At 48.9% G+C, this 24,560-nt stretch overlaps 2 protein-coding genes and 1 long non-coding RNA gene across 3 annotated transcripts in view; 1 reads left to right on the top strand and 2 right to left on the bottom strand.

The window, feature by feature from the left end:
• Nucleotides 1-24,560, bottom strand: part of LOC142256005 (chemerin-like receptor 1) — a 64,432-nt gene that overhangs the window by 25,393 nt on the left and 14,479 nt on the right. The window lies entirely within an intron of this gene.
• LOC142255764 (chemerin-like receptor 1) lies at nucleotides 9,956-10,972 on the bottom strand. Its single transcript, XM_075327211.1, has one exon. It carries the CDS (start codon nucleotides 10,970-10,972, stop codon nucleotides 9,956-9,958), a length of 1,017 nt encoding a protein of 338 aa, XP_075183326.1.
• On the top strand, nucleotides 19,272-20,137 carry LOC142256968 (uncharacterized). The gene is made up of 2 exons (XR_012727583.1): nucleotides 19,272-19,536; nucleotides 20,027-20,137. It is a non-coding gene; the product is annotated as an uncharacterized LOC142256968 (long non-coding RNA).

Below are 24,560 nucleotides of genomic sequence, written 5' to 3' on the forward strand. Positions count from 1 at the left end.
ACGTGGACTGTTCAAGTGACTACGGGAGAGACGCGGTTCACGGCCGAGGCGTACCTCGACTCCGGGGCAGCAGGCAATTTCATCCAGCAGGCCACGGTGGACAAGTACCAGGTGCCTGTTACTCCACTCGACAAACCCCTAGTGATTGCCTCTGTGGATGGGAGACCCCTCTCTGACACCATCTCGTGGATCACCAAGCCGGTGGAACTGCGTATCGGTGCCCTGCACACCGAGAACATCGCTCTCTATGTCCTCCCACACATGTCCCATCAAATCCTGCTGGGACTCCCCTGGTTACGGACACACGAACCCTCAGTCAGCTGGGGTACTGGTGAAATCGCCCGATGGGGCTCCTCTTGCCACGAGAACTGTCTGAAGACTATTCAACCCATCCGACGACCTCCGGTTCCAGAGTCCCTACCGGGACTGCCCTCGGCCTATTGGTCCTTCGCGGACGTCTTTGATAAAAAGGAGTCAGAGGTACTGCCGCCACATCGTCCTTACGATTGTGCCATCGACCTGCTCCCGGGAACTACACCACCTCGAGGACGGATATATCCGCTGTCTCCTGCCGAAACAAGGGCCATGTCTACCTACATCACAGAGAACCTGGCAAGGGGATTCATTCGGAGATCCTCCTCTCCTGCTGGAGCAGGCTTCTTCTTCGTTAAGAAGAAAGAGGGCGACCTACGCCCATGCATTGACTACCGGGGATTGAACCAAATCACCGTGAAAAATAAATACCCCCTGCCGCTCATCCCCGAATTGTTTGATCGGCTTAGAGGAGCTCGTGTGTTTACCAAGTTGGATCTTCGGGGTGCCTACAACCTGGTCCGCATCCGCTCTGGGGACGAATGGAAGACCGCGTTCAATACTCGCGATGGGCACTATGAATACTGTGTGATGCCCTTCGGCCTGTGTAACGCACCAGTAGTCTTTCAGGAATTGGTGAACGACGTGTTCCGGGACCTTCTCTACATCTGTGTGGTGGTGTATCTTGATGACATCCTGGTCTTTTCTCCGGACCTCCAGACCCACAGAGAGAACGTGCAGCTGGTACTACAAAGACTGAGGGAAAATCGTCTGTACGCCAAGTACGAGAAGTGCGTCTTCGAGCAGTCTTCTCTTCCCTTCCTGGGTTACGTAATCTCCGATACCGGACTGCAGATGGATCTGGAGAAGGTCTCTTCCATTCTCAACTGGCCCCCTCCTTCTGGACTGAAGGCAATCCAACGCTTTCTGGGATTCGCAAACTATTACCGTCAGTTCATCCCTCACTTCTCGGCTCTGACTGCACCTCTCTCCGCCTTGACCAAGAAGGGGGCTAATCCAAAGGACTGTTCACCTGCGGCCGACGCCGCGTTTGGCTTTCTGAAGCGGGCATTTGCTTCCTCCCCTGTGCTCCACCGTCCGGAGTTAAACCGACAGTTCACCTTGGAGGTGGATGCCTCCTCCTCGGGAGCTGGAGCAGTGCTCATGCAGAAGTCCTCCTCCGGGAAGATGGTGACTTGCGGTTTTTTCTCCAAGAGCTTCTCAGCGCCTGAACGCAACTACACCATCGGTGACCGAGAGCTATTGGCAGTCAAACTGGCTCTGGAGGAATGGCGCTACCTTCTGGAGGGAGCAGTGTACCCCGTGATCATTTACACGGACCACAAGAACCTGGAATACCTGCGGTCCGCTCAGCGACTGAACCCACGGCAAGCCAGGTGGTCCTTGTTCTTTGCCAGGTTCGATTTCCAGCTCCATTTCCGACCTGCGGACAAGAATGTACGCGCAGATGCCTTGTCCAGGTCATTCATGCCCATGGAGCAGGAGGAGGAGACATCCCAGCCCATCATCTTCCCTAGTAAAATCATTCCGGTGGCCCCTGTCACCCTGGCCCAGATACCGCCCGGGAAGACCTATGTCTCTGAGACTGACAGGCAAAAAGTGTTGCACTGGGGCCATGCCTCGAAAACAGCCAGCCATGCTGGTCAGAAAAGAACATGGAGTACGATTGTACGTCATTACTGGTGGCCATCCCTTCGTACGGACGTCGCTTCTTTTGTCTCAGCCTACTCCTCTTGTGCCAGGAACTAGACGCCCAAACATCTGCCATATGGCCGTCTTCTGCCTCTGCCTATACCCACGGTTCCGTGGCAACACATTGCAATGGACTTCATTACGGACTTGCCCCTGTCCTCCGGACACACAGTCATATGGGTCGTGGTGGATCGGTTCTTCAAAATGGCTCATTTCGTCCCTATGGCTGGACTGCCCTCAGCACAGGAACTCGCTGACGCCTACATACAGCACATCTTCCGGTTGCATGGCTTTCCATCACACATTGCGTCCGACAGAGGAACTCAGTTCACCTCCCGCTTCTGGAGGGCTCTCTGCAAACATCTGGGAGTGACTTTGGACTTTTCTTCAGCCTACCATCCTCAGTCGAATGGCCAAGTGGAACGAGTCAATCAGATCTTGACCTCCTTCTTACGTCACTACGTCAACGCCCATCATGACGACTGGTCCACGCTTCTTCCTTGGGCTGAATTCTCCCATAACCACCACGTCAGTGAGTCCTCCTCCAGCTCTCCCTTCCATGTTGTTTACGGACTTCAGCCTTCCGTCCCATTACCTGTATCCGCTTCCTCGGATGTCCCTGCTGCTGATGCTGTAGCCCGTGACTTTGCAACAATTTGGGACTCTGTCAAGGCGTCCCTTGGACGTGCTTCCCTGCGGATGAAGAGACACGCAGACAAGAGGCATTTGGATCCTCCGTGTTTCTCTCCAGGAGATCTCGTCTGGCTTGCTTCCAAGTACGTCCGATTGAAGCTACCATCATACAAGCTGGGGCCTCGCTACATTGGGCCGTTTAAAGTCCTCTGCAGAATAAATGAGGTCACCTACAAGCTGCAGCTCCAGGCCACGATGAGGATACCCAACTCCTTCCACATCTCCCTGCTCAAGCCGGTTGTCCTTGGTCCCTTCTCCGCTGCTGCCAGTTCGGCTCCTCCTCCTATCGCTGATGATGACATCTATGCGGTAAGGGATATTGTGGCCATGAAAACTGTACGGGGCCGACAGTTCTTCCTGGTGGACTGGGCAGGGTATGGTCCTGAGGATAGGTCCTGGGAACCCCGGGAGAATGTGGGTACTCCCCTGATACGTGCCTTCCTGTCCCGGTTGCGGGGAGGAGGGCTTGGGGGGGTACTGTCACGCTCTCTGGGTCCCCTGCTCTGCTCCCCGGCTCACCTGCCACGCTCCCCGGCTTCCCTGCTTCGCTCCCCGCCTCCTCTGTCAGGCGTCCCCCGCTCCACGGTCTCCAGCCTCCATCACCTGCGGTCCCCAGGCGGCCCGGTCCCCGCTCCCAGCGCCCGTCGGCAGCCCTGCTCCAGGCCGGCTCCCCTGCTTCCTATACACCGCTCCCTGCCCTGGCTTCTGGCACCTGGGCCTCGCGCATGCGCATTAGGGCGCGCGCGCGGTCATTGACCCTCTCTTAAAGGGCCAGCGTCCACTGACAGGAAATTGAACACACAGGTACAGGGTATAAAGGGGTTTAATGTCCAAGTGGGCGGGGCCTGTTCTTCGTGTTTCCTAAGCTAGGAGTCAGGTCTCCTTGTGTCTCTGTGATATACTTACCTATCTCTCTTCTAGAGCCGCTCCTGCCTCGCCATCCGGTCCTGCCGATTCCCGAACCCCGAACGCTGACTATCTGCCATCCCGTCAGTCCGTACCATCTCTGATCTCTGTGGTGACCCGTCCTCTCGCTCCATCGGTTCCGGACTCTGCCTGACAACATCTCGGCCTCTGAACCTGAGCTCCGTCACCCGGACTACCATCAGTGACTCCGTGGTCCCAGGGACTTCTCCATTCCACTCTTTTGCACGGACTGTCCTGCTACCCGTAGTGCTCCGGCTACCAGACCCCTTGCCTTTATTAAGGTGTTCGGCCCAGTGGATCCACCTCCTGGGTCTGCCCGTCCACCTGGCCCTAACAGTAAGAACAGGCCATGGATCCCGCCCAAGCACTAGCGGCTTTCCAGGAAGAACTCACACGCCAGCGTGAGACCCAGACCCGCATGCTGAACTTCATGTCTTCTGTGGACGCCCGCCTGAACACGCTGCAAGCGTCGGTCACATCTTCGGCATCTCGAGCTTCCACTGTACAATCCACGGCCACAGCTCCCATGGCAGCCTCCTCGGATGCTTCCAGACTTCGTTTGGCCTCACCACCCCGGTACGCTGGAGATCCCAAGACCTGCAGGGGTTTCATCAATCAATGCTCTCTCCATTTCAAGCTACTGCCGCACTTGTTTGCCTCCGACCAAGCCAAGGTCGCGTTCATGATGTCCCATCTAGAGGATGAGGCGCTGGCCTGGATGAACCCCTTGTGGGAGAAGGAGGATCCGGTGACCACCAACATCCGCCTCCGCGTCGGCCTCATCTCTCCTCCGGCTACGTCAGGGGACTCTGACGGTGGGTCAATATGCCATCCGTTTACGCACCTTGGCTTCGGAACTTGGGTGGAACAATGAGGCTCTAACCGCCGCCTTCTGGGAAGGCCTCTCGGGTCGTATCAAAGATGAGCTGGCTGGTCGTGACGTGCCGTCCACCCTGGATGCCCTGATTGCCCTAGCGACTCGAGTGGATCTTCGTTTTCAGGAACGATCCAAAGAGGTGTCCCGTGAGAGACGTCCGATACGGCATTCCTCTCCTCCGGAGAAGCCCGCTGTCCTTCAGTCAACGTCATCTGGTGTCTCCGTCCACGAGCCCATGCAGATCGACCGTTTGCGGCAGTTTGAACAACGCTGAGCAGAACGGCTCGCCAAGGGTCTCTGCTTCTACTGCGGAGAGGGCACACACCTTCTACGCTCCTGTCCAGAGAGGCCGGGAAACTCCAAAGCCTAGGGCTGGTAGGAGAGGCCACCCTAGGTGCTGGGATTCTCTCAGACCCGGTTACGTGGACTGTTCAAGTGACAACGGGAGAGACGCGGTTCACGGCCGAGGCGTACCTCGATTCCGGGGCAGCAGACAATTTCATCCAGCAGGCCACGGTGGACAAGTACCAGGTGCCTGTTACTCCACTCGACAAACCCCTAGTGATTGCCTCTGTGGATGGGAGACCCCTCTCTGACACCATCTCGTGGATCACCAAGCCGGTGGAACTGCGTATCGGTGCCCTGCACACCGAGAACATCGCTCTCTATGTCCTCCCACACATGTCCCATCAAATCCTGCTGGGACTCCCCTGGTTACGGACACATGAACCCTCAGTCAGCTGGGGTACTGGTGAAATCGCCCGATGGGGCTCCTCTTGCCACGAGAACTGTCTGAAGACTATTCAACCCATCCGACGACCTCCGGTTCCAGAGTCCCTACCGGGACTGCCCTCGGCCTATTGGTCCTTCGCGGACGTCTTTGATAAAAAGGAGTCAGAGGTACTGCCGCCACATCGTCCTTACGATTGTGCCATCGACCTGCTCCCGGGAACTACACCACCTCGAGGACGGATATATCCGCTGTCTCCTGCCGAAACAAGGGCCATGTCTACCTACATCACAGAGAACCTGGCAAGGGGATTCATTCGGAGATCCTCCTCTCCTGCTGGAGCAGGCTTCTTCTTCGTTAAGAAGAAAGAGGGCGACCTACGCCCATGCATTGATCACCGGGGATTGAACCAAATCACCGTGAAAAATAAATACCCCCTGCCGCTCATCCCCGAATTGTTTGATCAGCTTAGAGGAGCTCGTGTGTTTACCAAGTTGGATCTTCGGGGTGCCTACAACCTGGTCCGCATCCGCTCTGGGGACGAATGGAAGACCGCGTTCAATACTCGCGATGGGCACTATGAATACTGTGTGATGCCCTTCGGCCTGTGTAACGCACCAGTAGTCTTTCAGGAATTGGTGAACGACATGTTCCGGGACCTTCTCTACATCTGTGTGGTGGTGTATCTTGATGACATCCTGGTCTTTTCTCCGGACCTCCAGACCCACAGAGAGAACGTGCAGCTGGTACTACAAAGACTGAGGGAAAATCGTCTGTACGCCAAGTACGAGAAGTGCGTCTTCGAGCAGTCTTCTCTTCCCTTCCTGGGTTACGTAATCTCCGATACCGGACTGCAGATGGATCTGGAGAAGGTCTCTTCCATTCTCAACTGGCCCCCTCCTTCTGGACTGAAGGCAATCCAACGCTTTCTGGGATTCGCAAACTATTACCGTCAGTTCATCCCTCACTTCTCGGCTCTGACTGCACCTCTCTCCGCCTTGACCAAGAAGGGGGCTAATCCAAAGGACTGGTCACCTGCGGCCGACGCCGCGTTTGGCTCTCTGAAGCGGGCATTTGCTTCCTCCCCTGTGCTCCACCGTCCGGAGTTAAACCGACAGTTCACCTTGGAGGTGGATGCCTCCTCCTCGGGAGCTGGAGCAGTGCTCATGCAGAAGTCCTCCTCCGGGAAGATGGTGACTTGCGGTTTTTTCTCCAAGAGCTTCTCAGCGCCTGAACGCAACTACACCATCGGTGACCGAGAGCTATTGGCAGTCAAACTGGCTCTGGAGGAATGGCGCTACCTTCTGGAGGGAGCAGTGTACCCCGTGATCATTTACACGGACCACAAGAACCTGGAATACCTGCGGTCCGCTCAGCGACTGAACCCACGGCAAGCCAGGTGGTCCTTGTTCTTTGCCAGGTTCGATTTCCAGCTCCATTTCCGACCTGCGGACAAGAATGTACGCGCAGATGCCTTGTCCAGGTCATTCATGCCCATGGAGCAGGAGGAGGAGACATCCCAGCCCATCATCTTCCCTAGTAAAATCATTCCGGTGGCCCCTGTCACCCTGGCCCAGATACCGCCCGGGAAGACCTATGTCTCTGAGACTGACAGGCAAAAAGTGTTGCACTGGGGCCATGCCTCGAAAACAGCCAGCCATGCTGGTCAGAAAAGAACATGGAGTACGATTGTACGTCATTACTGGTGGCCATCCCTTCGTACGGACGTCGCTTCTTTTGTCTCAGCCTGCTCCTCTTGTGCCAGGAACAAGACGCCCAAACATCTGCCATATGGCCGTCTTCTGCCTCTGCCTATACCCACGGTTCCGTGGCAACACATTGCAATGGACTTCATTACGGATTTGCCCCTGTCCTCCGGACACACAGTCATATGGGTCGTGGTGGATTGGTTCTCCAAAATGGCTCATTTCGTCCCTATGGCTGGACTGCCCTCAGCCCAGGAACTCGCTGACGCCTACATACAGCACATCTTCCGGTTGCATGGCTTTCCATCACACATTGTGTCCGACAGAGGAACTCAGTTCACCTCCCGCTTCTGGAGGGCTCTCTGCAAACATCTGGGAGTGACTTTGGACTTTTCTTCAGCCTACCATCCTCAGTCGAATGGCCAAGTGGAACGAGTCAATCAGATCTTGACCTCCTTCTTACATCACTACGTCAACGCCCATCATGACGACTGGTCCACGCTTCTTCCTTGGGCTGAATTCTCCCATAACCACCACGTCAGTGAGTCCTCCTCCAGCTCTCCCTTCCATGTTGTTTACGGACTTCAGCCTTCCGTCCCATTACCTGTATCCGCTTCCTCGGATGTCCCTGCTGCTGATGCTGTAGCCCGTGACTTTGCAACAATTTGGGACTCTGTCAAGGCGTCCCTTGGACGTGCTACCCTGCGGATGAAGAGACACGCAGACAAGAGGCATTTGGATCCTCCGTGTTTCTCTCCAGGAGATCTCGTCTGGCTTGCTTCCAAGTACGTCCGATTGAAGCTACCATCATACAAGCTGGGGCCTCGCTACATTGGGCCGTTTAAAGTCCTCTGCAGAATAAATGAGGTCTCCTACAAGCTGCAGCTCCCGGCCACGATGAGGATACCCAACTCCTTCCACATCTCCCTGCTCAAGCCGGTTGTCCTTGGTCCCTTCTCCGCTGCTGCCAGTTCGGCTCCTCCTCCTATCGCTGATGATGACATCTATGCGGTAAGGGATATTGTGGCCATGAAAACTGTACAGGGCCGACAGTTCTTCCTGGTGGACTGGGCAGGGTATGGTCCTGAGGATAGGTCCTGGGAACCCCGGGAGAATGTGGGTACTCCCCTGATACGTGCCTTCCTGTCCCGGTTGCGGGGAGGAGGGCGTGGGGGGGTACTGTCACGCTCTCTGGGTCCCCTGCTCTGCTCCCCGGCTCACCTGCCACGCTCCCCGGCTTCCCTGCTTCGCTCCCCGCCTCCTCTGTCAGGCGTCCCCCGCTCCACGGTCTCCAGCCTCCATCACCTGCGGTCCCCAGGCGGCCCGGTCCCCGCTCCCAGCGCCCGTCGGCAGCCCTGCTCCAGGCCGGCTCCCCTGCTTCCTATACACCGCTCCCTGCCCTGGCTTCTGGCACCTGGGCCTCGCGCATGCGCATTAGGGCGCGCGCGCGGTCATTGACCCTCTCTTAAAGGGCCAGCGTCCACTGACAGGAAATTGAACACACAGGTACAGGGTATAAAGGGGTTTAATGTCCAAGTGGGCGGGGCCTGTTCTTTGTGTTTCCTAAGCTAGGAGTCAGGTCTCCTTGTGTCTCTGTGATATACTTACCTATCTCTCTTCTAGAGCCGCTCCTGCCTCGCCATCCGGTCCTGCCGATTCCCGAACCCCGAACGCTGACTATCTGCCATCCCATCAGTCCGTACCATCTCTGATCCCTGTGGTGACCCGTCCTCTCACTCCATCGGTTCCGGACTCTGCCTGACAACATCTCGGCCTCTGAACCTGAGCTCCTTCACCGGGACTACCATCAGTGACTCCGTGGTCCCAGGGACTTCTCCATTCCACTCTTTTGCACGAACTGTCCTGCTACCTGTAGTGCTCCGGCTACCGGACCCCTTGCCTTCATTAAGGTGTTCGGCCCAGTGGATCCACCTCCTGGGTCTGCCCGTCCACCTGGCCCTAACACCACCCCACAGGTGAGTAGATGAGAGGTTCCCTTTAAGTCATCCCTCATCCTTTACAAACAGGAGCTGTGGACAAAGAACGCAATAGGGTCTTACCCTTATAGACACAGGGTATGGAGGGGAGAAAACCTACTCACCATATGTAGTTGTGAAAGTCACAACTACTATGTTCGCATGTATCAATGGATCCTGGCCGCGGCACCCAAGGGCTGATAACAGAAGGAAATAGTAGAAATCGGGTTTCTGAAGCCGCGCCAAAGATCACCACCAGGACATCAGATTTATGTGACTTTATTACAACATCGGTCTACGCGTTTCGTGAGCGCTGCTCACTTCCTCAGGACCATATGAAAGACACCATCATATCGAAATATACATCTGAGAATAAAATACATCTGAGAATGTGCATATTTTATTCTCAGATGTATATTTCGTTTTGTATTTTTACCTTGTCTTTCTTGTATTGCGTCACGTTTTCAACAACAGGCTGTTCTCTCCCGCTCATTTTTTCTATAGGGGGAGGATCTATGACGTCATTATGTCTATTTAATGTACACTTGTTACTTGCATGGTAGATTTGATGGTGTCTTTCATATGGTCCTGAGGAAGTGAGCAGCGCTCACGAAACGCGTAGACCGATGTTGTAATAAAGTCACATAAATCTGATGTCCTGGTGGTGATCTTTGGCGCGGCTTCAGAAACCCGATTTCTACTATTTCCTTCTGTTATCATCCCTCATCCTTTAGCACATACTGATCCCTAGTGATCAACTGCTGAGTCCCTAAGAATCCAAAGAATGGAGATCTCGAAGCAAAGAACCAAGGCACTTCTGGAGAAAGCCATACACAAGGCTCAGTCATTTTTGACAGTCCCAAAGACAATGAATAGAGCCAATGTCCAGTATGTCAAAGTCTGCTCCATTAAACAGGGATGTTCTTGGGAATGGTGGTCAGATCACAAACAATCAGTAAGTTTTCCTAAATTGTTTAGATATGAACAACATCAAATCTTCAAAGTAATCCTTTAAATTACTTTATAACATCGATATTTTGAATGTGTTAATGTGACTTAATTCCAAGTTACCTGTGCTGCCTTCACGTGTCTTAGAAACTTTTTTTTCCATATCTTCGGTGAAAGCCTTCTCAAACATTGCCTGGAGAGAGCTACAACATTTTTGCTTAAAATCCCGACCAATGAGAACGTAGAGAATGGGATTGATACAACTATTGATCAACATCAGGTTGACACTAATGGCATGTCCAATACGAAGTACATTCTTATAAGTCTTATCGGCTCCAAATATTCTAAAAAGGAGGAAGAAATTATATGGAAACCAGCAGACGAAGAAAGCGATGATAATAGTCAGGATTATTTTATAAGGACGAGACGATGTGGTCAAACTTTTTCTTCTCATGCGGAAAGCTATCGCTACATAACATGAGAGAATAATGAGAAAGGGAAGAAGAAAGAAGAAGGTGAATCTGATGATCCCTACCCATTCCATACTATAAATATATTTCTTTCTATAGCAGGACACCTTATTTTTCCCATACTTTCCATTAATTATTAAACAAGATAAGCAAAAAGCCATAGAAATTGTCCAAATGGTCAAGGCAACCCAAAAAGCCAATCTTGGCTTTCGGTGGTTTTCACACCAAACGGGATTAAAGACACAAACAAAACGATCCAAGCTGATTACCACGAGCTGGAAGATGCTGACGGACATGTTGGCAAAAAAAAGGAACCAGTAAAGCTCACACATGAATTGTCCAAATGGCCATTGGAGAATAATAAGGTACGTAATGCTGAAAGGTAAAGTGAGGGAAAAGGTGAAATCCGCGATGGCAAGATTGAGAATCCACACCACAGTGACTGTCTTCTTCATTCTTACGATGCAAAACCAGATGACAAGACCATTCCCAATGGTTCCCAGTAGGGAAACCACCGAGTAAACCACTATTTTAAAGACTGTTAATCTGTAGTGGAGATCGGAGCGATTTCTTGTATAATTCTCATCTCGCATTGGGTAAATATCGGTTATGTTCGCCATACTGGAATTTTAATTGTACTGGAAAATAAGAAAGCAAAAAACAGTTTGTTTATGCTAAGTATATAGAAAAAAGTGTTTTCTTTTAAGATTGCACTTGTTATGTAATTTTTCTTGTCTTCTGGAATAAGGAAGTTTGAAAAATTCTCATATTCGTGGGTGTTCTCAAGTTTGAAAGTTATTCCCAGTTGATGGGATGAAGCAGTGTTTCGTAAGCTTCCTCAGGGCCAACAGCAGATCCCATTTTAAGGATTTCCTCAGCATTGAGCAGATGATGGAATTTTTAACAAGACATCAGACATTGCACATACAGTATTCTCTCACCTGTGCAATACTAAGGAAATCCTGAAAACATGACATGTTGGGGCCCTGAGGACTGGAGTATGGGAAACACTGGCATAAAGGATAACCTTCTAATCACTGGGGGGTCTAGCCACCATGGCTCCATCAGAAGAACTGTAGATCTGATGATTTGGAGTGGTGTTATGTCCTCTCGCCGGTAGCTAAGACCATAGAAAAAATTCTTTCTCCATTCATTCCCCTGACTCTATCATATATCAAAGACACTTCACACTTCCTTGAGATACTAGCCAACTTACATCATGTTCCACCATCATCCCTTTTGGTCACATTAGATGTTAATAGCCTATATACGAGCATCAATCACAAAGAAGGATTACAGGCAGTTAACTGGTTTCTAGAACAATATACGACATTATCAACTGATCATAGATTGTTCTGCACCAATATGCTTAGGATTATTCTAGAACAAAACTTTTTCCTTTTCCAGGATCAGTTCTATGTTCAGCGGAGGGGGACCGCGATGGGCTCTAACGTCGCGCCCGCCTACGCTAACATATTCATGACACACTTTGAGGACAGATTCATACATTGTCATCCCCTGATTAATCAACATGCTCTACTGTGGCGTAGGTATATTGATGACGTGTTCATGATCTGGAATGGTGACCTTGATTCTCTTCTCTGCTTTCACAATAACATGTGTTGGTTATCCGATATTTACCTTAGTTACCAAGCGCAGCATCTTCCACGCAGGGCTGGGGGCTGATCACTGGTTGCTGGTGAGCTCACCAGCAACTCGTGTAGCGACGCTCCAGCGATCCCTGCCAGGTCAGGTTGCTGGTGGGATCGCTGGAGCGTCGCAGTGTGACATCTCCCAGCAACCTCCTAGCAACTTACCAGCGATCCCTATCGTTGTTGGGATCGCTGATAAGTTGCTTAGTGTGACTGGACCTTTAGCAAGTTGCTAGGAGGTTGCTGGTGAGATGTCACACTGCGACGCTCCAGCGATCCCACCAGCAACCTGACCTGGCAGGGATCGCTGGAGCGTCGCTACACGAGTTGCTGGTGAGCTCACCAGCAACCATTGACCAGCCCCCAGCGCTGCGTGGAAGATGCTGCGCTTGGTAACTAAGGTAAATATCGGGTAACCAACCCGATATTTACCTTGGTTACCAGCGCACGGAGCTACACATGCACAGAGCAGGGAGCAGCGCACACTGAGCACTGGCTCCCTGCTCTCCTAGTTACAGCACACATCGGGTTAATTACCCGATGTGTACTGCAGCTAAATGTGCACAGAGCAGGGAGCAGTGCACAATGCTTAGCGCTGGCTCCCTGCTCTCCTAGTTACAGCACACATCGGGTTAATTAACCCGATGTGTCCTGCAGCTACATGTGCACAGAGCAGGAGCCGGCACTGACAGTGAGAGCGGTGGAGGCTGATAACGAAGGTAAATATCGGGTAACCAAGGACAGGGCTTCTTGGTTACCCGATGTTTACTGTGGTTACCAGCCTCCGCAGAAGCCAGCTCCTGCTGCCTGCACATTTAGTTGTTGCTGTCTCGCTGTCACACACAGCGATCTGTGCTTCACAGCGGGACAGCAACAACTAAAAAATTGCCCAGGACATTCAGCAACAACCAACGACCTCACAGCAGGGGCCGGGTTGTTGCTGGATGTCACACACAGCAACATCGCTAGCAACGTCACAAAAGTTGTTCGTTAGCAGCGATGTTGCTAGCGATGTTGCTTAAGGCCCCGTCACACTAAGCAACATCGCTAGCAACATCGCTGGTAACGAACAACTTTTGTGACGTTGCTAGCGATGTTGCTGTGTGTGACATCCAGCAACAACCTGGCCCCTGCTGTGAGGTCGTTGGTTGTTGCTGAATGTCCTGGGCCATTTTTTAGTTGTTGCTGTCCTGCTGTGAAGCACAGATCGCTGTGTGTGACAGCGAGACAGCAACAACTAATGTGCAGTGAGCAGGGAGCCAGCTTCTGCTGAGGCTGGTAACTAATGTAAACATCGGGTAACCAAGAAGCCCTGTCCTTGGTTACCCGATATTTACCTTTGATACCAGCCTCCTCCGCTCTCACTGCCTGTGCTGCCGGCTCCTGCTCTGTGCACAGATAGCTGCAGCACACATCAGGCAATTAACCCGATGTGTGCTGTAACTAGGAGAGCAGGGAGCCAGCGCTCAGTGTGCGCTGCTCCCTGCTCTGTGCACATTTAGCTGCAGCACACATCTGGTTAATTAACCTGATGTGTGCTGTAACTAGGAGACTGGGGGCTGGTCACTGGTTGCTGGTGAGCTCACCAGCAACTCGTGTAGCCACGCTCCAGCGATCCCTGCCAGGTCAGGTTGCTGGTGGGATCGCTGGAGCGTCGCAGTGTGACAGCTCACCAGCAACCTCCTAGCAACTTACCAGCGATCCCTATCGTTGTTGGGATCGCTGGTAAATTGCTTAAGCTGGTGTCACACTAAACGACAGCGACAACGACGTCGCTGTTACGTCACCATTTTCGGTGACATAACAGCGACCTTGTAAGTCGCTGTTATGATCGCTGCTTAGCTGTCAAACACAGCAGAAGCAGCGATCATAAGGTCGCTGTGCTACATGTTCAGAGAGCAGGGAGCCGCGCTTAGCGCTGGCTCCTTGCTCTCCTGCAGCACACATCGGGTTAATTAACCCGATGTGTGCTGCAGCTACATGTTACAGTTCAGAGAGCAGGGAGCCGCGCTTAGCGCTGGCTCCTTGCTCTCCTGCAGCACACATCGGGTTAATTAACCCGATGTGTGCTGCAGCTACATGTCACAGTGCAGAGAGCAAGGAGCCGCGCGCACTGCTTAGCGCTGGCTCCTTGCTCTCCTTGCTACAGTATACATCGGGTTAATTACCCGATGCATACTGCAGCCACATGTCACAGTGCAGGAGCCGGCACTGGCAGCAAGAGCGGAGGCTGGTAACCAGCGTAAACATCGGGTAACCAGGGAAAGGTCTTCCCTTGGTTACCCGATGTTTACGCTGGTTACAGCTTACCGCAGCTGCCAGTGCCGGCTCCTGATCGCTTCATTTCGTCGCTCTCTCGCTGTCACACACAGCGATGTGTGTGTCACAGCGGGAGAGTGACGACCAAAAAATGAAGCTGGACATTCAGCAACGACCGGCGACCTCACAGCAGGGGCCAGGTCGTTGCTGGATGTCACACACAGCGACAGCGACGGGACGTCGCTGCAACGTCACAGAAAATGGTGACGTAGCAGCGACGTCGTTGTCGTCGTCGTTATGTGTGACACCAGCTTTAGTGTGACTGGACCTTTAGTGTGACGGGGCCTTTATTCTCTGTTATCAGCCAGCCCCACCGGAGTTACCCTTATCTCCTTGACACATTATCCCTAGCAGGATTTGATCCAGCCTCCTGCAGCAACTGGTAATATATTCCATTTCACTGATCCTATTGATTTACTCAGCTTATCACAGCCTCTTATGTTGTTTATCTCTGCAGATCTGCTACTGCTACCAGTAAAAACAATTGACTTTAACTAGTGTCCCTTTACTGGAAGTTTCACTATAGGTAACATACCAACTTCATTCCATGTAAGAAAGGTGTATGAAGGTGTATGAAGGTGATTCCATGTAAAGGCCCCGTCACACTAAGCAACATCGCTAGCAACATCGCTGCTAACGAACAACTTTTGTGACGTTGCTAGCGATGTTGCTGTGTGTGACATCCAGCAACAACCTGGCCCCTGCTGTCAGGTCGTTGGTTGTTGCTGAATGTCCTGGGCCATTTTTTAGTTGTTGCTGTCCCGCTGTGAAGCACAGATCGCTGTGTGGGACAGCGAGACAGCAACAACTAAATGTGCAGGCAGCAGGAGCCGGCTTCTGCGGAGGCTGGTAACCAATGTAAACATCGGGTAACCAAGAAGCCCTGTCCTTGGTTACCCGATATTTACCTTTGTTACCAGCCTCCGCCGCTCTCACTGTCAGTGGCGGCTCCTGCTCTGTGCACATGTAGCTGCAGGACACATCGGGTTAATTAACCCGATGTGTGCTGTAACTAGGAGAGCAAGGAGCCAGCGCTAAGCATTGTGCGCTGCTCCCTGCTCTGTGCACATGTAGCTGCAGCACACATCGGGTAATTAACCCGATGTGTGCTGTAACTAGGAGAGCAAGGAGCCAGCGCTAAGCATTGTGCGCTGCTCCCTGCTCTGTGCACATGTAGCTGCAGCACACATCCTGTAATTAACCCGATGTGTGCTGTAGCTAGGAGAGCAGGGAGCCAGCGCTAAGCAGTGTGCGCTGCTCCCTGCTCTTTGCACGTGTAGCTGCGTGCACTGGTAACCAAGGTAAATATCGGGTTGGTTACCCGATATTTACCTTAGTTACCAAGCGCAGCATATTCCACGCGGCGCTGCTGGCTGGGGGCTGGGACACTGGTTGCTGGTGAGCTCACCAGCAACTCGTGTAGCCACGCTCCAGCGATCCCTGCCAGGTCAGGTTGCTGGTGGGATCGCTGGAGCGTCGCAGTGTGACATCTCACCAGCAACCTCCTAGCAACTTACCAGTGATCCCTATCGGGTTTGATCGTTGTTGGGATCGCTGGTAAGTTGTTTAGTGTGACTGGGCCTTAAGAAAATGATGTACCTCTTGAACAATATGATTGCAAATCGAACTTTTCATCTTATTATGGGTGATTCAACCAGTCGTAAGAAATCTTTAAACAACGGACTGGCCCAGGGATCAGTGCTGGCACCTCTCCTGTTTGCCCTGTACCTAGCTGATATTCCTAAAACAGTGTCACGGAAATTTGGATATGCCGATGACTGGGCACTTGCTATGGTAAGCAAAACAATGGAGGAAGCAGAGGACGTTCTTACAAAAGATCTTAGTGTAATGGAAAAGTACTTCCGACAATGGAGATTAAAACCTAACCCATCAAAAACGGAAGTTTGTTGCTTTCATCTACACAATGCAAGTGCCAAGACTGAACTTAAAGTACAATTTGAAGGCCAATCTGTTAAACACAATTTCAATCCTAAGTACTTAGGTGTAACCCTTGATAGAAGTCTAACTTTTAAATCCCCCAAAAAAGAGTTAAGACCTAGCGTCACCTAGGGTAGGTGCTCTGGAGTAATAAAGGCAAAACTGAGAAAGGAGAACTCCGGCACACTTATTACTTTCCCAAGGAAAAAAGGGGTTCCCACTAGTTCATGTATTTCATTCTGGAGCAAAATTTCTTTCTTTTCCAGGACCAATTTTATGTTCAGCGTAGGGGGACCGCGATGGGATCTAACGTCGCGCCCCCCTACGCTAACATATTCATGACACACTTTGAGGACAAATTTATACATTGTCACCCCCTGATTATTCGACATGCTCTATTGTGGCGTCGATATATCGACGATGTGTTTATGATCTGGAATGGTGACTTGGACTCTCTCCTTAGTTTTCACAACAACATCAATACCTTACTACCCGGCCTCTCATTCTCTCTACACCACAATTTGGAACAGATTAATTTCTTGGACTGTCTTGTTATCAAAGATAACGTAGGTGTACTCACCACCGACATTTACACCAAACCTACAGATAGAAATAGCCTGTTATATTTTTCAAGTAATCATCCTAGACATACGAAACAGTCCCTGCCCATCTCCCAACACACTCGTGTCGACAGACTTGTCAGTGATAGTGAAACCAAAATCCACAGACATCAGGAGATGAGCAAAAAATTCACACAAAGAGGCTACCCACATGAGATAGCCACAAGGACCACAACCTAATCTGAGAAACTACGGGATCCACATGAAAGAATACATTTCATCAATACATATCATCCCTTTTCGTCCCTACTTAAGAACATCATCCTACGACATTGGCCCCTTTTGGGACTCTCATATCCCCAAATTAAGGAGTTCCAGAGTCCACCATTAGTCTGCTATAAAAGATCACCTAATTTAAAAAATAAACTTATTCGGGCAGATATAGGTCCCTCTACGATCACCCCCCAGACAACGGTTCATCAATAATCCCCAATTTGGAACATTTCATTCTTTAAATTGTGCCCAGTGCTCCAATGTTAATAAGGGCAACACATTTACACATTCTAGGACTGGGAAAGTATTTCTGATCAAGGGATTTTTCACCTGCGACAGTACATATGTCATCTACTACATTAAATGTCCGTGCGGTCTCGGATATGTTGGGGAGACTACCCAGCATGTCCGAGACCGCATCAACAAACACAAGTCTGATATTCGGTGCGGACGCACACTATTACCTATCCCACACCACTTCCTCACAGCTGGACTTAACGTGTCTCAACTACGATTTCAGGTTATTGACCAGGTCAGTATCAATCGCAGAGGAGGTGATAGGGTCAAGCGCCTCCTTGATGTTGAAGCTAGGTGGATTCCCACACTAGGTACCATGGAACCCCATGGGCTCAACCGGAAGTATGAGATAGGCAGTTGATAGGTTCCATTCTACTATATTCTTCTGGCTATCTGATGTCACACGTAGTACCTATGGTATCTCTCTGCTTACATAAAGCATATAAAGGCATATAACAGCTTGTTATCCTTATATTCTATTATACATAATATTATGTAAATGTACAGTTTTTATGCATGCTTTATGTCACATCTTTTCCCTCACAGGTTTTGTGTTAATAACATAATCCATTACTGTGCCATAATATAATATAGTACGCATGCATATATTTCCCTAATTCTCTGTTTCTTCTTACAGAACTAGTTATCTCGTCCCTGGGCACCATCTAGAATCACCCACCAGTGATGCACTGCACGTATAGCCTGCCAACGAATCTAATGGCACCAGATTCACAAATCAAGTTTCCCCTGCACCAGAGCTATACTGCCCATGCGCAATGTGCGTCTCACACCGACTGTCCCCACTTCCGCGTTCCAACTACCGGATATGACACATCTCTCATGTGATTCACTGCCCAGAGAAACTTATAATGAAGTGCGCATGCGCGGCGTGCGTTCCACGCCGGCCCACACCATTTCCGCGTTTCACATACCGGATATGACACTCTGCCCCCGGGTCCATTTAAACCAGCGTTCACAGCTTTATCGCACACAGGACGCGCAGCGCGCACAGCCACCACCGCACATGGAGGGTAAGTGACTCGCCCAGCAGCTTGGCATCCTCTTCCTATCTGTGATTATTTTCTTTTGCTCTTTCAGTGTCTCTTCTTTCCTTTTCTCCCATTTTACTCTTTGTTACCAGCCAGCCCACACTGGAGTCTCTCCAATTCCTGGACACATTAGCCTACAACAGGACCTCATCCAGCCTCCTGCATTAATTGGTAACACACTGTGCCTCTATCCTCTCTGACTCCATTGGTCAATTGAACTTAATTTAGCGCACGCATAATATTATTATTTCTTTCACAGACATATCATTGTTACCAGCATAAGCTTGCACCTTACCTAGTGTCTATGTGGACTAGAAGCCCCCCTATGGGTAATATACCTTCATTATGTTCTACTCTAATATACCTATCCACATGACATTTTATATCCGTCCATTATTCTTCATGAACGTTCTTGTTTTTCTGAGGGACATCCCATCCTTCTCTACTGATATTCTTTTCATTTATTCTGCTATTAATCCCATTGTTTCCCCTCCTCTCTTGCTTTCTGTTGTCAGCCACCTTCACTGGAATTTCCTCAATTTGCCAGGCACATTAACCTTTAGCAGGACCTGATCTAGCCCCCTGCAGTTACCGGTAATATGCACTTATTTCACTATTCTATTGATCTATTCAGTTAACCATAGTACTTACATGTTATGTACTCCTTTAGATTTATTACCGCTATCAGCATACGCATGCTCCCTATTTAGAAGGAGTGTGTGTGGAATAGAAACCACTCCATTGGTAATATACCTTTCACATTATATTCTACTCCCTGATGTCAATTTTCATGACATAATATTGGTCCACTATTGTTCACAGACATATTCTACTACCAGAAACAGCAGTGCTATTTAATGTGTTGGTTTCACTGATTAACCAAAATCGGTGCTATACGGATCCAGTCCGATAAGAATAAGTCGATCTCCACCTATCTAGGTATTTATCATTCTCTTCCTGCTTGTACATTCTCTCTTTAAGATCAACTATCTGCTTGACATGGACGTTCTTATTTTCATTTAGGCTAACTAGATTAGTCCGTCTAGTCCACATAGTCCTTCCATGGGACTACCTCAATGTCCCTATTTCTCCACAGGTATGCGCTTACATTCACTCTACCTCATCTCTTTGCTATATGGTCGTTTCTGATTTACCCTTCCTACTTTTCATAGGGCCTGATTACATGCTGGACCTTGTATAGATGTGTGTGTATGTGTATATATATATATATATATATATATATATATATATATATATATATATATATACTAATCGGCTACTCACATTTTCCTCTATTTTTGGATCTCTGCTTGATATGAGTGAGCCACTTATCCTCTTTTTCATGTATCACACCATCATTAAGGGCTATCTCCCCTTTGTTAAAGTGACAGCACTTCGTTACTATAGTTGTATTCACATTGTTATATTATTCCACAATATCATATGACATGATTGTGAACTTGCTCTCTATGTTGTATCTCCTCAAACATGTACAATATTGTCGTAATTTGTTTGTCACCACTATTTTGTATACACTTGTTGATATCTGTTTTTTGTTATTTTCTTCACATGTAAAAATATTCCAGTCAGATTGTCCGACCTGATGAAGGCCTAGGGCCGAAACGTCCTGGCGGACTTTCTATCTTTGTAAAGCACCATTTCACCTTCTTCAATAAAGAAAAACAGATTAAGAAATACATGAACCAGTGTGAACCCCTTTTTTCCTTGGGAAAGTAATAAGTGTGCCGGAGTTCTCCTTTCTCAGTTTTAACTTTTAAATCCCATCTGGATAAATTGGCACAGAAACTGAAAGCACGTAATAATATTATTCAGAAACTTTGTGGATCCTCCTGGGGCTCGGCAACATCTGTTTTGAGAACATCTACTCTTGACCTGGTGTACTCTGCTGCAGAATACTGGGCTCCAGCATGGTCATCTCCTCTTGCCCTGGTGTACTCTGCTGCAGAATACTGGGCTCCAGCATGGTCATCTCCTCTTGCCCTGGTGTACTCTGCTGCAGAATACTGGGCTCCAGCATGGTCATCTACTCTTGCCCTGGTGTACTCTGCTGCAGAATACTGGGCTCCAGCATGGTCATCTACTCTTGCCCTGGTGTCATCTGCTGCAGAATACTGGGCTCCAGCATGGTCATCTCCTCTTGCCCTGGTGTACTCTGCTGCAGAATACTGGGCTCCAGCATGGTCATCTACTCTTGCCCTGGTGTACTCTGCTGCAGAATACTGGGCTCCAGCATGGTCATCTACTCTTGCCCTGGTGTCCTCTGCTGCAGAATACTGGGCTCCAGCATGGTCATCTCCTCTTGCCCTGGTGTACTCTGCTGCAGAATACTGGGCTCCAGCATGGTCATCTACTCTTGCCCTGGTGTCCTCTGCTGCAGAATACTGGGCTCCAGCATGGTCATCTACTCTTGCCCTGGTGTACTCTGCTGCAGAATACTGGGCTCCAGCATGGTCATCTACTCTTGCCCTGGTGTCCTCTGCTGCAGAATACTGGGCTCCAGCATGGTCATCTACTCTTGCCCTGGTGTCCTCTGCTGCAGAATACTGGGCTCCAGCATGGTCATCTCCTCTTGCCCTGGTGTACTCTGCTGCAGAATACTGGGCTCCAGCATGGTCATCTACTCTTGCCCTGGTGTACTCTGCTGCAGAATACTGGGCTCCAGCATGGTCATCTACTCTTGCCCTGGTGTCCTCTGCTGCAGAATACTGGGCTCCAGCATGGTCATCTCCTCTTGCCCTGGTGTACTCTGCTGCAGAATACTGGGCTCCAGCATGGTCATCTACTCTTGCCCTGGTGTCCTCTGCTGCAGAATACTGGGCTCCAGCATGGTCATCTACTCTTGCCCTGGTGTACTCTGCTGCAGAATACTGGGCTCCAGCATGGTTATCTACTCTTGCCCTGGTGTACTCTGCTGCAGAATACTGGGCTCCAGCATGGTCATCTACTCTTGCCCTGGTGTCCTCTGCTGCAGAATACTGGGCTCCAGCATGGTCATCTACTCTTGCCCTGGTGTACTCTGCTGCAGAATACTGGGCTCCAGCATGGTTATCTACTCTTGCCCTGGTGTACTCTGCTGCAGAATACTGGGCTCCAGCATGGTTATCTACTCTTGCCCTGGTGTACTCTGCTGCAGAATACTGGGCTCCAGCATGGTCATCTACTCTTGCCCTGGTGTACTCTGCTGCAGAATACTGGGCTCCAGCATGGTCATCTACTCTTGCCCTGGTGTCCTCTGCTGCAGAATACTGGGCTCCAGCATGGTCATCTACTCTTGCCCTGGTGTACTCTGCTGCAGAATACTGGGCTCCAGCATGGTCATCTACTCTTGCCCTGGTGTACTTTGCTGCAGAATACTGGGCTCCAGCATGGATAAATAGCTGTCATGTAAACTTAATTGACACTCAGCTGAACAACTCTTTGCGTATAATATCTGGTGCTATTAGACCTACACCTGTTCACTGGTTACCTGTGCTGGGTCATATCGCACCCGCAAATCTAAGAAGACAAAAGCTCCTACTTAAAGAGTACACTAAAGTAGTGAATAATGAAAAACTTCCAATACACCAAAATATCAGAGATGTTACAATACAACGATTGAAATCAAGACACCCGCCCATCCGAACTGCAATCACCTTGCATGAACAAGACTTCAATTTAGAGGAGAAATGGCGAGAACTTTGGGTCAATGTAGTAAAAGGTGATCCCCAAATGTTCCCTAATTTACAAAACCCTCCACCAGGCTTCAATCTACCAAGGAAAATGGGTTACTCTAAATCATATCAGAACAAACTTTGGCACCTGTGCTGATTTTATGTATAAGTGGGGAAAATATGACTTTCCGACCTGTGACTGTGGAGCAGATCATCAAACTATCCAGCACATTGTTGAGGAGCCCCCTGAGATCCTACCATGGTGACAAGAAGGATTTCTATATAGTAAATGATAACGCTATTGCATATATAGAAAATCTTGATATTCAAATTTGATTTTTATCCTTTTGATATTTTTCAATCACTGTCTATTGTCTGGTGTTTATTTTTATATGATGGTAAGATATACGTTCATACGATTAAATAAACCAACTTCATTATATTATGCAATATTTTCTTTACCCACATGATATACTATATCTACCTATTGTTGTTCACAGACTTATTATTGCTAATGGTAACAGCAGTACATTTTAAGGTGGCCGTGTCAGTGTAAATCTAACCTGTGGTTTACGGATCTGGATCCATAGCAACCAATCAGGCTTTTAGCCTCAATACATCCACAAAGGTACCAGTTGTACTTATCACATACATACATATCCCTGCTCCAATTAGATAGACGTATCACTATTTTCAACATAGGATTATTAATCCATTTAATTAACTATGGTATTTCATATCAGTTATATTGCAGATATACTACTGCCACCAGTATAAGCAAGAAAGGAAAGTTTTTTTCAGCTCACCCGTAGTATTATTTCACCTGGCTCCAGGACCCAGAACGGTGCAGGGATATGAATTCCGTGTTCAGGAATATAAAGCAGCAAGTGGTGGAAATTCCTTTCCTGATCCAGCAACACGTCCGAGATAGATGTGAATTAAAAATTCATTTTATTGAAAAATTGTTAAAACACCAATCATCAGAATGACATCCAAAAAATGTTTTCTTTAAAAAGAAAGCGTCTTACGCGTTTCTGGCCATTGTGGCCCTTAGTCATAGACATATGTTATCCAAATGAAACACATAATATATAGAAAAAAAAAAAAACCAAACCTCTTCACTTCCCAGAATGCTACATCCGGTCAAACATACACAGGTTAACCCAATTATGTCAGTAAGGCAGCAGCCTAATACATTGCAAAAAAGAGATCTTCCTGAATCAATTTAACCCTTTGGGATGTGCCAAATGTAATTCATTAAATTCCATAAGATCCCATACAGGAAAAATGTATATCCATTAATCTACATGGATTGACACTTTTCAAAGAAATGGATCAATTATGAATAATGATTACAAGCATAAGCATACCTGTATGCAATAAATACCGAAAGCATTCAGAACAATAATCAACATATCAATATATATACATTAAATCACTTTTGATATTCATGCCCATTGGCATGCAGGTATTGTATGTCAAAATCCACCTGGCTTCCCTGTCCCGCAGTATCTGAATACGATCTCCACCTCTTCTAGGGGCTGGAATCTGCTCCACAGCATTCACTTTAAAGGAACTAACATCCCCATTGTGATTATATAAAAAATGCTGTGAAGCCCCTGACAAGTTCCTAGAGGCGGGATTCATAATATCATATAAATGTTCCCCAATGCGTCTCCTTAAAGTGCGGCATGTGGAGCCTACATACTGTTTGCGACATTTTTCGCAAGTTATAACATAAACGCAGTGATCTGAACTGCAGTTGATGAAAGAATTAATTTTATAGCGTTTCCCAGTAGTGGAATTAACACTCTCTTTGGTATTATACATATGAGAGCATGTCCCACACTGCTTTTTGCCGCACTTATAGGAGCCACATGTAGGTAACCAGTTTTTTATTGAACTGCATGCAGGTTTTGCCAGATATGCATCACTAGGAGAGATGAGACTGCCAATAGTAGGGGCACGTCTAGAAACAAATCTACAACCTGTGTCCAGAATATTTTTAAGAGTTTTATCCACAGATAAAATAGGCAAAAACTTGCGTACAATCTCAGTAATTTTCCAAAAGCTATTACTATATTGGGTAGAAAATACTGGAACACTGTTCTGATTTGTTTTTTCCATAGGAATTTTCTGCTTCAAATAGTGTGCTCTGGATTCAAGATTTACTTTAGTCTTGGCTCTATTAATCATTGCTCTATCATAACCCCTAATCCGCAGTCTACCATCAATGACCTCGCATTCTCTTATATAGGCTGTCTCAGTACTGCAAGATCTCCTGGCCCTAACATATTCCCCTACAGGTATGTTTCTTACTATATGCTTAGGATGGTGGCTAGTAGCATAAAGAAGGGAGTTCCCTGATACATCTTTCCTGTAGAGCTCAGAGTTAACTCGTTTGTTCACTGAGTCACCAACAAGAGTGAGATCTAAGAAGGAAATAGAC

The sequence above is a fragment of the Anomaloglossus baeobatrachus genome, chromosome 11, assembly GCF_048569485.1.
Source record: "Anomaloglossus baeobatrachus isolate aAnoBae1 chromosome 11, aAnoBae1.hap1, whole genome shotgun sequence".
Taxonomy (NCBI): Eukaryota; Metazoa; Chordata; class Amphibia; order Anura; family Aromobatidae; genus Anomaloglossus; species Anomaloglossus baeobatrachus.